Below are 15,019 nucleotides of genomic sequence, written 5' to 3' on the forward strand. Positions count from 1 at the left end.
ATCACAATTATAAAATAAATTGTTAAAATCAATGTTTAAACACATTTGTAACAAAGCCTTTAAACATGCCTTAGTCTCATGCATATTGATGACCTTGGAGAGCTTTATTCAACTATTTGCCCTTAGACGGAATAAGAATAAATCAAATATATAACTTTTAGTAGAATAACAAAATTTATGTGCTACTTGGGCCCGTTTGATTGCATTCCTGCACATCCTCTGCGAACTTATTGAGTAATGTCTCAGCTTTTGGTTTCTCGTTACCTTCCATTTCGCTTTGCCCCGGTATCTCTATCAGTGGTACCTTATTACCGCACACTATACCATAGAAGCCTTTGTTTTTTCCAGCACTTGCAGTTTTTCCTATTTTTAAAAATAAACTGACAAAAAGATACAACCGCACCATATTTCCGGAAGCAACAAGAAGCTACCGTAACAGTTAAGACCATTCCTGACTTATTCACTTCGATACATTGGGCAATTAAAATTGCTATCGCAATCATGCTTTAGGAACGAATTGCAGCAGGTTATGCAACTTTAAATATAGCAAATTTTTTAAGAAGTATTCTTGAAAAAACAAAGTTCTATTATGTACATTATTAACACGCTGAAATCGTTTTCGAGATCCCGATGGTGTATAAGCTTTGTTTCTACTTGTCTGATTTGCTTCTACAAAATAAAAATATCACTCGCTAAAGGATTTTACTCAAACCCGGTAAATTGACACCGCAAATAGCTAAGAAACTTTAAATATTATGCTTTATTATATTTTCTTTACAATATACAGTTTGTATAAAAATCTAAAAACCATCGACGTCAGACTCAACGAAAAAATCTTTTACAAAAGGCGATATGACAGTTTGGTTTGGTCGATCGGTAGTTTCCAAATTTATTTAAATGTTCCTCAATTTAGAATAGGAAGTCGATAGTTTTTAATTTGTATCAAAAGCATCGAATATACTGCAAAATGATTCTATAACAGCACAAAACACATATCTTTAAGGTATAGATTACGTCAGTCATGATGCCAACCCATCTCAGTTTGGTACGCAGGATACACGCATTCCTTACTACTGACTTGACCATTAGGCATTTCTGCTACTTACATAAATACATTAGTAAGTAAATTTTATAAGATAATTCATAAATACACGTCACACGATGATAATGAAGAAATTAATAGTTATATGTACAGATGCATTAATAATAAAATTAATTCTAAAAATATAAAACTTAAAAAATAACCTACCGAGCTAAAATATACAAGACCCGAAATGGAATAAGAAAAGTTCATGTCGGTGATAAGAGCTCAAAGTAATTTTAAAGAAATGGACACGTATATGTAGACTAGAAGGAAAGTACAATTGAAGAATGGAAGTAACTAAGGTGGTAAGTGCCAAATTTTACCTGGCATAAGCAGTAAGTGTTGTGATTAATATTAGCCCCTTCAATAAAAATAAATAGATGCCACAGGTAAGTGTCAGTATTATTTCTCATCAAAGGAGAGTGCCAATGTCAGTGTCTAACTAATTTGGAAAATTATGGTAGAATGTTTAGTTTGTTCTGATATCCTTGGTAGCTCAAGACTTTTACCATTCAATACAAATTAAGTTTCTTATCAGCGGGCATAGCTTTATCATACCAGGCGATCTGGTCAATGCCATTTAATCAGCAAGGTAGAACCCCCTATTTGAAGTGAACAATATGGACATCTAAACATTTCAAAGCTTCAAATCAGCAAAGCAGTCATAATACAGATCGACAGAGATAATCCCGCAAATAGGAAGACAAAAACTGTATTTTCTGTATCTGTATTTACTGAAACCAATATTCTGAAGGGTAGAACAATAGAAGATTTGCTAAATGTTGAACTACTTGGACTTCCATCAGAAAACAAAATATCTGAAAACAGGAAGAAAAGTCTTCGCTCTCTGTTGCCCTATCTCAGTAATCCACTGCATCAGGACTTACAAGAATCTACAGATTATATATACATATAATATATTCATTTTTTCTTTTTTTTTTTCATTTCATGGTTTTCATTTTCAGTTTTATTTAGTTTATCAGCTTTCTGTTTTTATTACATTTTTCGCGAATATCTCAAAACTTACCTTTTCGCACTTTGTTACATTCACTCTTCAATTACGTTTTCATGGCGTCAGAGAAAAGATACAACAAATACTGACCAACCTAACATCCTACAATCTTGGCAATAACGCGACATTGTTAATTTCATTTTGCTGTTTAATGATCGCAGTTAATTTTATCCATATTTTAAGAAATTAAAGAAATAAAATAAAGGATAATTGGGGAAAAAATATTCTACCAAACAACTTTACTACCTATCCATTAGCTGCATAGTTTGGTATTAGGAAAATTTTAACAAAAATTCTTCAGTGTAAATCAAAACTTTTCTATGAAAAAAGACGCGCCATGATTGTTTCGGGAAATTACATTACAGGTAACTTATACAATTATAAATAAATTTTAATTTACAATTACACAGTTAAAAAAATATGGCATCTTATAAGATTGTCCCCGAGTCAACAAATTTCTTTTATTCAGTTCATAACAAGATCACAGAATATTCAACCCCACGCGCCCCCGTTATATAATTTTTTGCATAAGGTTTCAAGAGGTTGTCGAACGAAGTGTTGATTAAACAACACGCAGCAGTGGTTAAACATTCACAACGCACTTGAAATTTGACGTCGCTAAAGCAAAATACTTTGGTTTTTTTTCTGGATCTGCGATACCTATAAAACAAACGGGTAGCAGTTGCTTGGAAAGCTGCTCACTGCCTGACGTGGACTAGCAGCGAAAACAAAATGGCACCGACTGCAAAAATTTGCATTGACAACGGTGACCTGCGAACACTTCCGCTATGCGTAGATGCTGCAAAACAATATCATAAGTCAATATTTCCAATGTTGATAAATGTTTTGCTACTGTGTGTGTGTGAAAATTTTTTGGAGATATACGTAGGTAAAACTTTCTATATGGGCATCTAGGCAAATGTGTCGGCTTTAAGTAGGACATAAAAGAGTAAAGTTAGAAGCATCTGTTTTCGAGGAAACATGGGCTCAGTTTCAAGTCAATTGCAAAATATTCAAAACCATAGTGAACCAGTTTTTTAACAACGAATTGAAGTTTGGTACACATTTTACATTTCCAAACTGTTGAAAGTGTGAAATTATTCGTTTGTGGATTCATACAGGGTGATACAATTTTAGCGGTGGTCTTAAATTTAAATTTCTCGTTTTTTAATAGTAGTTAATGAGTTTCTATTTAATTTGAAAACTGATTGATCTATTTATATTTTTTGTAAACTATACCCACGGCTCGGAAGAAAACGTTTGAAATAGTTAATTTGAATAGAACCTCGATGAGTGTATCACCCTGTCCTATTGGTTGTTTTAGCCTAATTGATATTTCTGTACTGTTTCTGCATTGTATTCTTTGTCACATATGCATAATATATGATATGTGGTCAGTGATATTTTGAATGTACGACCGCAGTGATAATGTGGGATTGGATTCAGATTCATCTTCTTTGGGAGGTTTTGTCGTGGAAGGCACAATCTCTCTAATGTCGAAATAATTAGAGAGAAGAGCGGGCAACGTGTTTTAATTCTGGGTTCAGTGACTCGAATTGAGATAATTGTATGGTTTTGTAAACAAGAGAGTTGATAACCGATGATTTTTGGGTCAGGATGAAGAAGCCAACAATGTGATCGGCGAAACGTCAACAAGAACGATTCCTCAACAACCGACGCAATTCACGTAATTGAAGCAAACTCTTCAATTTGAAGTAAATAATAAAAAAAGGCGTTTCCATGGATGACAAAATGGTTGAAATATGATATTGGTATTTTATACGTGCAATTGATACTTTTCATTAATGTAAAGTTAATTGCAAAAGCCCTTACGAAAAATTAAATTTATTTTAAGACGTTGTCCAGTGGTTTCCAGTTCATATAAATAATTATTTTTTATCTATTTTTTTCTATCTCAATTATAATTTTTCATTTTCCTGGATGCCCTGTATCAAAAAGTCTTCCTGCCATTATTGATTCATAAAAATTAATAAAATAAAATAGCGGTAACGTTTTATAAAGAACCACTTTTGCGATGATAAAAACAAGGCGCAAACGAAAGTTAATTCGTTTTAAGATAAAAAAAAAATTGAAAATGATCTACCTCCTAAAGATGACTCCTCGCTACGATGCTGTGCGGGTGTATCGAGTGACATGTCTGCGTGGAAAGAAAATGGATTAAAATATTTGTTAGTTTTGGAAGTAAATTATTATACAGAATGGGGAAAATGGTTAAAGCTCAGTGTAAAGTGGATACCTTTTTGGTCTTTTCCTTTTTGGTCCTTTTTGTGGTATTTGCTTTTCTGATGTGCTGTGTGCTTAGCTAAAACTGTGCAAAAAAGCATGTTATGAACGAAGGACTCACAATAAGCAAACACGGACGCACACAACAAAACACGATTGTTATTACCTAGTAACACCAGAGTGTGTAGAAAAATATACAAGTTCCTAAACGCATAGAAACCTTAAATGTTTGGCAAAAATTAAAACAATATTTTTACTGGTCATTGTCAAGTGTCAACGATTATTTTATATAATTATAAAAAGTTTTCTTTAAAATTTATTTGCTACATATTTAAAGTAAATTCAATTGTCTGTTTGAAGGAAACAAAATAATAAAAATTTGATTAACTTACACATGAATTAGAATGATATCATAATACGTCCTAGTTAGAGCACTGCTTTCCTAAGTTAAACTATACTAGACATTAACCTTGACAGGCAGAGCTATAATTACGTAGTTAATCGGGAATTAGGCAGAGCATACGTTGTGATTAATTCGTTAAAGACCCCTTTAACTATTAATATATTATTTCATTGTTGCATTGTTTGAAAAACTACTATATAATTTATTCCAGAATATTACCACTGCAATCGAATTATAAGTATTTTGTTTTTACTCTACTGCCCGCTTTGTGGACAACCGGGGACGATGTGACGGGAAAGGAAAGTAACACGTTTTACTTTTGTTGTTTTTTTTTTTACTTTTTGACTTGTCTCAGTTTCCAGTGTAACCAATGAACAAGTTTATCTTGTCTTAGAAATCACGCATAGTTCTGCTGAAACTTCTCACACCGCAACAAGTGAAGTAAGTGACTTATAAAAATGATATATATTTTCTATTGGGCATATTTGAAATATTTTTTTTTATCATCCCTATTTGTAAATGCCACAAAAATAAGGTTTATTATCCCCTGTTTCATCAAAAAAAGACTGAAGAGAGGCGTACAATAGTGAGGCAACTTTACATATTATTCTTTACACTTTGGTAAAATGTCACACGAACACTCACACAAAAACATAAGGCAGTGGTCGCCAACCTCTTCAATGTGTTGAGCTACTTTGTTAATTTAGGAATAAACAGTGAGCTATCCACAAAGAATATTATGACAATTAGATTTTTTTGTGGAATTTTGAAGCTTCTCTGATTTTTGCAATATTTTTTAAATTAAAATCTTTGTGAGAGCTACCAGAATTGCCTCGCGATCGACAGGTTGGCGACCGCGGACTTAAGGCATAAAGAAGGAGACAGTCATAATATATACGTACCACCTTCAAATGGTAAAGGAGGAGAGTAATTCGACCAGCCGTGGATATTTTGAGATCTAACACGCGCCTCATATAACCCAGGATCCAGGCCCGTGAGGACATACTTGATGGTGTACGTATCACCTTCAGTGGCATTTGTTACGTCTGGTGTAACCGTCTTCCAGTTAGGTTCCTGCAATATAGCGTTTCGTAACCTTTTGTAAGCAATAAATAGGTTGCGCTCCGAAAACACTTCCAACACTCGAAACACTGTTTTTCGAACACTCGAAACCCTGGAATCCTGAGCCCGACTGGAATTCTGCAGACGTTTCGAAATGATCTCATCCGGCATCTTCAATGCTCGCGCTCCGTGTTCGAAGTGTTTTCGTTCTTGCTTTGCGTAAGGTTCAAAAATAAAAGTGCAAAATAAATATTCATTGTATCGGATGCCTTTATTTTTTTCCCTCTTAGTTTTTATTTATTTATTTTTTTAGAGTGTACGTTGGTGTTAAGTTTAAGACTTACTGATACACGGTGGAGCGTGGAGCGAAACTCAGATGTTTTATGTCGGTTTTCGAGTTTATGGAGTTTTTATTTCTTTGAATATATATCATCTCAATTATTTCCCTCTTTTGTGTGTTTGGTTCTGTAGCAAGTATTTTTGTGTCATCGAAGTTAACAAAACCCTAACATTATAACATTAAAACCGGATAAGGCTAACAAAACAGTCATAATGTACACTACCGACTATGACAATAAAATAAATGAACTTCTATCAGATAGGGCCACATATAGAGATTTAAAAAACAATCCCACAAACATATTTGAAAAAAAATAACAACGATATAATAAATCGATGGGAAAAAGCTCTCCTAAACTCGCCGCAAACTGCAAAACATTTAAAAATAATGCTATTGCCCCAAGAATCTACGGCTTACCAAAACTGCGTAAACAAAATATCCCGTTAAGACCTATTGTCTCTTGCACTCAGTCCCCTTTCGAAAAATTTTCAAAATTCTTAAAAAACATCTTAAAAAACTTAGTGAATGATAATGAATAGTATATTAAAGATTCGTGGCATTTTATAGAAAAAATTAACAGAATCACTACTAGCATCTTTAGATATATATCCCTCCACACAAACATTCCTATCGTTTTAGCTATAGGCATAATAAATAAAAAAAATGGGACATGATCAAACTTCACACAGACACTCCACTAGACAAATTCGTGAAAGCCACGAAATTCGACGTATTTCATATATAATAATAAATATTATTAGCAGATTGACGTTTGTGCCATGGGTCTCGAATACCTAGAAAAAACAGTTATTTGACAAAATGTCTATTAAATTACCCTGTTTCTATCCATATGTCGACGACTGTTTTCTAGCAATACCAATAAGGGCAACCTCATTCTGAGTAGTTTTAACTCATATCACACAAAAATAAAATTTACCATAGAATATGAAAAAGATGGCAAAATTAGCTTCTTAGACATCACACTAATACGTAAGAAAAACAAAATCAGAACGATGTGGTACACAAAAGATACATGGTCTGGACCATAGCTTAATTTCCACTCCCAACTTCCAATGGCACAAAAAAGACTGTTATTATTGGCTTGACTGATAGAGCTATAAATCTATCTGATCCAGAGTCTAGAAGAGAAGCTATATAGAAAGCTAAGTACACACTAAAACTAAACAATTACCCAATTGTCTTAATTAACTCTATTTTTAAGAAAATACATAAAATCTACAACAAGATCTCTGTTAAGGAAAACACACAACCATCAAAAAAAGAATATTATTCCTTGCCATACATACCAAACTTATCGGAAAAAATCTCGAATGTGTTTAGGGGAAGCTCAGTAACAATCTGTCACAAGGGTCAAAATTTGTTAAATAGGAATTTCAGTAAACTAACAATACCCAAAGATAAAAAAAAAGTCGCATTGTGTGGCGGAGTGTACATGGGACAGAATAGCCAATCGCATCAATAGCCACAAGTACGATAAAAAAAACAAAACAGTCATCAGCAGCCATATAATGGAGAAAACACATTAACACACAAAAGAGGGAAATAATTGAGATGATACATATTCAAAGAAATAAAAACTCGAAAAACGCGAAAACCGACATAAAACATCTGAGTTTCGGTCCATGCTCCACCGTGTATCAGTAGGTCTTAAACTTAACACAAACCTACACTCTACAAAAATAAATAAATAAAAACTAAGAGGGAAAAAAAAGAAAGGCATCAGATAGAATGAATTACACACAGCCGTGACTTGAATGAGCGTGCCATATTCATTCTAAACTTTTCAAACAGGGTCTGAAAAACTATACTATAGACTATAAGAAGGAAGGAAGAAAGGAAGGTTGATCAATTATACCTATATAGCTATTAGATAATATAGTGGCTGTGCTGCGGTAAAAACTTCTATCCATAGGCAGGGCTCTATTCTGTAGTAATAGTATATATGATTGTACAAATACATATTTCTTTTTTTGAAACTCGTTTTCGAAAATCATGCATGGAATTTTGCAATTTTTTTATGTAAAAGTTTATCAGGGTTAAAATTTTCAAAATAACACATTATCGGCTTTGCCACCCGGTGTAATATAAAATTGTAACATTCAACATCAACATCCACTGCCGGATAAAATGAGCCTTCCTACACCAAAATGGTTATCATTTCTAGTTTTTATTGAACTGAAAACAATTTGTATTGGGTTTACACCCAAGTAAGAAGGGTAATTAGAGAATTACGGAATACACAAATTGCTGCTACATTTGCAAATCTAAAAAATATGCTGTCATATGCATTTGCTGGATTTTGGTAGATTATTTTAATTATACCGAGTGGTAAAGTTAATTGTTTTTATTTGCGTACCTTGAGTAGTGGCCCTGCCTATACTCATAATACAGGAACTTATGAAGAAACTATGAAAAACAATTGATAAAGTCTAGCCTGCGCATCAATTTCTACCGTAGTAGGTATATTGCAATAGAGAAATATTTGGCCGACTTTTTATGGACTTTCTTAGTTTTTAGAATAAAGTACAATTTAGTCAGTTTTTAGCTATAGAACTTGTCATAATTTTAACTTCTTAGTAGCTAAACCTCATCAGGAGGATTGTACCCAATTGATGTGACAAAAATACCTTATAGTGCAACCTAAATTCGTTTTGCCCCATGGAGAGAATATTTTACGATACACATTTCGGATTTTGGGAAATTATAAGCTTACTTTAGGAGTAACTTAATGGAGCAAGGATTTCAACATTCTTCGTGTTATTTAAAAGATAAAAATGCACAGTTTTTATATGGAGCACCCAAAACCAACAAACACTAACAAAAACTTAATACATATACTAGAAAATTCGTTGTGTACGCCAATGAATTCTGCATAAAAGAGTCTAGCAAAAGTTGTTTGGACATACTCATTAATACATCTTGATATCTCCCTGCAAAGTTGTGGAAGTATCCAAATATGAGTTATAACTCAATACGTTTTTTTTTTAATTATTTATATAACAAAAATTTGTAAAGTTTAATTCGTATTTGATGCTACAATCAATTCTAACAGAACACCTACTGAAAAAACTAAGCAGATAAAATAAACAAAATAAAATAAAACATGATGTTAACAATAATAATAAGAATTTGTGAAACATATTTCTGACAACCGTTAAGAAGGCCAAAAAAATATTGATTAATAACAAACAAACAAGTTTTAACATAAACATTAACCCTGTACAGATACCCACCCCGACCATAAGTGTAAGATTATCCAGTTTTTCCACAAAAAACTAGCCACCTTTAAACAGGATAGTTGTGTATGCCAATGAATTCTACATAAAAATATCTACCAAAAGCCGTTTCATCTTTTTAATATCACAAGAAGGTAAGAATCAAATAATTCAAAATCTGAAAAATATGCAACACCCTATGTCACTGCAAAAATCTATTTTAGTTTTGTAGATCTGGACGCCGCTAGAAACTAGAAAAGGGCTACGGCATATTATGCAATAAGTTTGACAAACGGTATTTTAGCCACAAGTTTCATTTGGTTAGTGACTTAAGTGACTGAAGATGTACCGTGACGTGGACGTCAGAACTGACAAACGTCAAAATAAAATGGCCAAAAATCAAATCCGTGACTAAAATATCGGAAACGAAATTTGTGCACTGTTTTCAGAGGTTCAGTACAGGTTTGGATAGTTACCAGTTTTGAAGACATTGAAAAACAATTTATACAATCAATACATAGTTCTGTAAAATGCTATTAAATATTTCACTTACGCCTTTTTTCCTATACTGCAATTCATGCATCGAAATGGGTTGTTTGGAGTCCACCTTCCACATCAGAACCGCATCTTTCGTCTCGTTATGGGGTTTCTGAAAATGCCTTACGACGGGTGTTTTCACGACGGTAACGTTTTGCGTGGAGCGACCAAAGTTATTTTGCGCCAGGCAGGTGTAATCTCCGAAATCTTCCTCTTGGAGATCGCTGATCAGCAGAATATTTCTCTGGTTGTTACGCTCGTTGGCAAACTTGATTTTGGGTTCATTTTGCTCCAGGTTCATGCCGTTCTTCTGCCACAGCACCGCGGGAGGCGGGTACGCGCTCACGTGACATACCAGCTCGACATTGCTCTTGTGGTCAGAGTTGACGATGTATTTCTCGACGTTAACGATCGGCTTATCTGCAATAATCTATGTTAGTGGTTTTATATTGTTACGCAATCGCGTTTGAAGATCTACATACGGTTAATAAAGATATCGATGTGATCGTGGGCGGGCTTTCCGATTTTGTTGTCGGCCAGACATCTGTAGCTGCCAGCGTGTTTCACTTTGACGCTTTGTATGATGAACGTTTCGCCTTCGGTGCCGAGCCTTTCGTTGTTCTTGTGCCAAGATATCCTCGGCCTGGGTGCACCGGTCGCGTTGCAATTCAAGGTCAGCGTGTCACCAATATCCAACTAATCGTTTAATGGTTAGTTTCAGTTCGATGAATTTGTCAAAACAAAATTTCGGTACTTATGGCCTTGAAATTACTTCCTCAAACTTCATATACTGATGTTTACAAGTATATTGTTTGAGCCAAAAGAGGGGCGTGAACATTATCTCGAATGATTGATTGGTGAAAAGTTGGTGAAAAGTAATGACCCGAGTCGCGGTAAGAATTGTTTGGTTGTTTATAGATTTCTATGAAATCTGGGATTTTTCTTTGGTAGAATATTTGATTACATGCAAGAATTTTAGTTTTATCGAACAAGATTTGATATTTCGGTTCCATGATCGTGTTCGGCAACTGTTGAGGAGTTTATTGATAGTAGTCTTAAAGCTCTCTTATATTCGAAGATGTTGAAAGGTTTTTTGACAAGTCGTAAATTTAGTTATCACGTTATATTTCTTAAGAACTTTTGATATGTAATCAGATTTTGAAGGTAAGGAAGGACAACAGAGGCAGCTGTGGGGTTGTTTTCGGAATCATTGTCTTTGGAAGGTTGTGGTGAAGTGAAATGACCAGATGTAAGGTATTTTAATTCTTGATTCAGTGACTCGGGTTGAGTCATTCGAGACAATGTTCATGCCGCTCCTTTAACTCCACACCTCTCAAAAAATATATACGCAGGTAAAGAGTAAAATCCGAGCCCGTTTCCGTAGGAGGAATCTAGAAGATTTGTAAATACCATTATTTTACTATCTTACCCAAAACTGGCAAAAAGTCGTTTCTGCATTATATAGGGTGAAATGCCACGATATTTTCCTTATTAAAGGAGCTGAAATAGCCTGCATCCATTTAAATTTTTTGTTCTTCGCTTTTTAAACATTGTCAAAATCAAATAGATATTTACAAATATCGATTAATACGGAACCGAGAGTGTTTTAAATTCAAAATTGCATTGGGCACGATTAATTAAACATTAAAAACAACAAACATTATAATAACTCAAAAAATAAACTAAAAAATTCTTCAGGCGATGTATTTGTTCTGATATTAAATTTTTACTAATAGACGATTCGCATTTTTCACAACAGGTTTGGAGATCCCTTAACAGATAAGCTGCATAAAAGTCAAAAGGGCGAAAGTGATAATGAGAAGACATTTTTTGACTTTTTGCATCCCCTAAAAGTATCTCGAAAATGTAAGAGAAAATATCTAGGGCCTCTAAATTTTACACTAACATTAACAGAAGTAATTATTTTGTCATTGTTGCTTTGTTTTGTAAAGTTTCAGATATTGTCTTGTCTATATTCAATCAATTTCAAGAATTGAAAATAGAAAATATTTGGTATCATTGGATAATTTTTACATTCTTCAACCACAAATCATTTTAATATATTATTTATAGATCTGTGTATTTTATTTACTACTAATCTCTATCAGTAAAAAATGTACCCCTAATGAAAAAATGTAATTGAAGAGGAAAGAATACAAACCGCTCATATTCAGCAATTTCAGAAAAATAAAATAAAATACATTTATGAAATTATGTCTTCGTAATTTAAACTGGAAAATTTGATCCAAATTTAAAAAAAAATCTAATAAAGGTATTACAGCAATTTTATTAGTAAGAGAAAGAAGATTTAGATAATCTTGATAGAAATGACAGGGACATGCATATACGGGCTGTCTTTGGGGAAGACTTGACTAATAGTGACTAATAACGAGCAAGAAGCTGTAGATTCTGTTAGAAATGTCGAGGAAGGCAAGCCTGTGCAGGATAGAAATTGCCTGGGGAAAATATCTAGATAGAAATGTCCCAGATAAAACGGATGCTTTAAATAATTTATCTGGTACATTAGCACTCCTCGCAAAAAAAGGGAAACGAACAAGAGAAGGATTAAAATCGAGAAGAAAAATAAAGTTGAAGAAAAAAAAAGAAGGAAGGTATCAAAAGAAACGTGTTCAATGAAAAGGACAGATTACAAAAAAAGTTTAAAAGAAAAGAAAATAAAAAGACGAAAACAGAAAACCAATATTCCTCTGAGTCAGAAATATCACTTCACACAGGGATTTGAATTTTTCTGAAAGATTTAAATCTCAGCGACTTTGCCTTGGTAAAAGTTCATGCGAAAGCAAAGTTTTCCTTTCGACTTATGCGTATTTTTTTATAAAAGAAGAGAGAAGAAGAGTTTTATGTCGACAAATCCGACATTGTAAGGAAACTTTCCAAGTCCTTACAAGACACTTCTGTTAGATTTAAAGATTTTGTAAATTTTTCTACCGGCTTAAGTGATTTGACTTTACATTAACCATTTAAGACATCAATAGTATATTAGCGAGTGTTTAATAAATGAGTGACTTAAAGAATTTACCGAACATGTTGCATACTATACTTTTTCTACGACCGTAAGGTTTTGGGTTCATTTTCGCAAAACAACGCAAATACATGCACTGACATGACCATCAGAACTGACAAACGTCAAAATCAAGGCGTGGGAAATTTCTCCGAAAACATCCGATTGCTCTCAAACCCGTGCGGTAAAATTCCGGAAATGTCCTAAGTTGCTCGGATCCGTGGGAAACGAAACTGACGTGTAAACTGACGCTTCCCGCATGCTAGATCAGTGTGTAGTTCGATATTTTACAGACGGGAGTAGAAAAAAGGGTTTGTTCTATATTATCTTCTGATTTTTTATATTTTTGCAATTTTTACAAGTTTGTAAGACTTCCACTGCTTGAATTAAGCGACTTTTTTTGTTAAAATTTAAAGTAGTTTAAGAATTTTTTTTTTGATACATTATTTCTAAATCAGATCTGAAATATTGTTTTTTTTAATATATTTTCTTTAAATGGGACAAGAATGCGAAGTGAAAATTGGGCAAAAGTCGTATTGGAACAGTTTTGAATTTTATTTCTTTTTTTTCTGAAAAATATTTTGTTCCTCTTTGTATATTTAAAAGCGTGGGCATTAAGAACTTTATAATCCCAATGAGTTTCAAGTTCATACCTGAATGCACCTACCTTTATTATTAATTGTTAAATTGGCATTTAATGTTCCTTTTTCGAAATGTTTTGTTAAATTTAGCATCACTTTTTATTTCTTGATAATAATAATTGTGAATAGCTATTTTAAAAATATCTAATTATTCTACCTGTTTTGGTCACACTTGCATATTATTTTTGAAAAGTGCGTGGACATTTTATGTAGTGTTGTTTTCAGAAAAATACTCAAATTGATAAGACCATTTTGAGTTGTCCTTGCATCTACACCTTGTGGTAGTCTTTGCATTTTCTAATTTATTCCGTATTATTCGTTAACTTTCGACCCGCATCTTACTCTATAAACCAACATAGCTAAGACTTGGAAATAGAAGAAGTGCCGATGCCAGAACAAACTCTAGAACTGAGAGTGAGAAGAAACTCTAGCATTGAGAGTGAACTTTGGCGAAGCTGTCGAGGAATTCTGTAACACTTTAAATTCAGGGTGTCATAGTTTGTATAATAATTGTTATTATTCTTAGCCGAAATAAACATTTTCTGATTTTCCAGATGCACAAACTCATGAGAACAATATTTTCCTTACTTTAAAGAACAATAGGAAAATGGAATCAGATTGAAAAAATTTGGTTTAATAAAAAAATGAGTTGTAAATTTTTCTTGAGTTTAATCTTTAAACTTACCACTGACTGTTCGTTGTCTACGGTTAAAGAAATAATCCTAGGCTCCTCTTGCTGAAGTACTTTATGAACGACGAATGGGTTGTCGTGTTCGTTTAAGATCAACGTACAATTGTACTCTCCGAAATCGCCGACGTCCCGCAATTGAATGTGTAGGAATCCGTTATCGATTTTCATGTTTCTCGATCCGCTTACAGGAACACTGCCCTGGTACAGCACCTCTGTGTCTTTTCTCCATACCCTGATCGGGTCGGCTACAGAACGAGGGTAGTTTGTAGATTACAAAACAAAATGGAACGTCTTTTACCTTTTTCTGGCGATACGAGGCAGGGCAACCGGACGTTGTCTCCAAGCTTTTTGACTATCGTCTGAGGCTGCGAGGTTATCCTGAGGTCCACGTTGTTGTCTTCTTCGGGCGCTTCTTCTTCTACATCTTCGTCGCCATCGTAGTAATCGTCTTTTTGTATGTCCGTGTCTTTTAATTCCCCGTACGTGTCTTCATCTTCATCTAGAGTTTTCGATCGCACTGCAATACGAAAATAAGTTTTTCTTTAGTTGGTTGATGTACAAAGGGTGACAGATATCTCTGCCTCACAATCATCGCATATCGCAATTCTCAAAAATTATACGATCCAGCAATATTTCCAATTGTACTGGTCCCATCCAATTTGATAGTATAAAAAGATAAAAAAATCTTTGGAACTTGAGCTGTGCAACGGTGTGATTTGTCATCTAGAAACGTGTAGTACAACTTTA

At 33.8% G+C, this 15,019-nt stretch overlaps 1 protein-coding gene across 4 annotated transcripts in view; it reads right to left on the bottom strand.

Annotated features, from left to right (window-relative positions):
• Positions 1–742: 742 nt before the first annotated feature.
• The window catches only part of LOC132697959 (lachesin-like), a 29,574-nt gene continuing 15,297 nt past the window's right edge, over positions 743–15,019 (bottom strand). The window contains exons 2-9 of one of the 4 annotated variants that reach the window (XM_060663752.1): positions 14,571–14,789; positions 14,267–14,517; positions 10,401–10,614; positions 9,935–10,338; positions 5,646–5,817; positions 4,354–4,425; positions 4,201–4,254; positions 743–2,895 (exon numbers count right to left, since the gene is read on the bottom strand). In XM_060663752.1, the coding sequence (XP_060519735.1) occupies positions 2,795–2,895; positions 4,201–4,254; positions 4,354–4,425; positions 5,646–5,817; positions 9,935–10,338; positions 10,401–10,614; positions 14,267–14,517; positions 14,571–14,789 (1,487 nt within the window). In that variant the 3' untranslated portion in view covers positions 743–2,794. The remainder of the gene's footprint in view (positions 2,896–4,200; positions 4,255–4,353; positions 4,426–5,645; positions 5,818–9,934; positions 10,339–10,400; positions 10,615–14,266; positions 14,518–14,570; positions 14,790–15,019) is intronic. The other 3 variants (XM_060663753.1, XM_060663754.1, XM_060663755.1) reach the window with 3 other exon arrangements.

This window comes from Cylas formicarius, unplaced genomic scaffold (assembly GCF_029955315.1).
Source record: "Cylas formicarius isolate icCylForm1 unplaced genomic scaffold, icCylForm1.1 PGA_scaffold_2__14_contigs__length_35257938, whole genome shotgun sequence".
In the NCBI taxonomy this organism is placed as follows: Eukaryota; Metazoa; Arthropoda; class Insecta; order Coleoptera; family Brentidae; genus Cylas; species Cylas formicarius.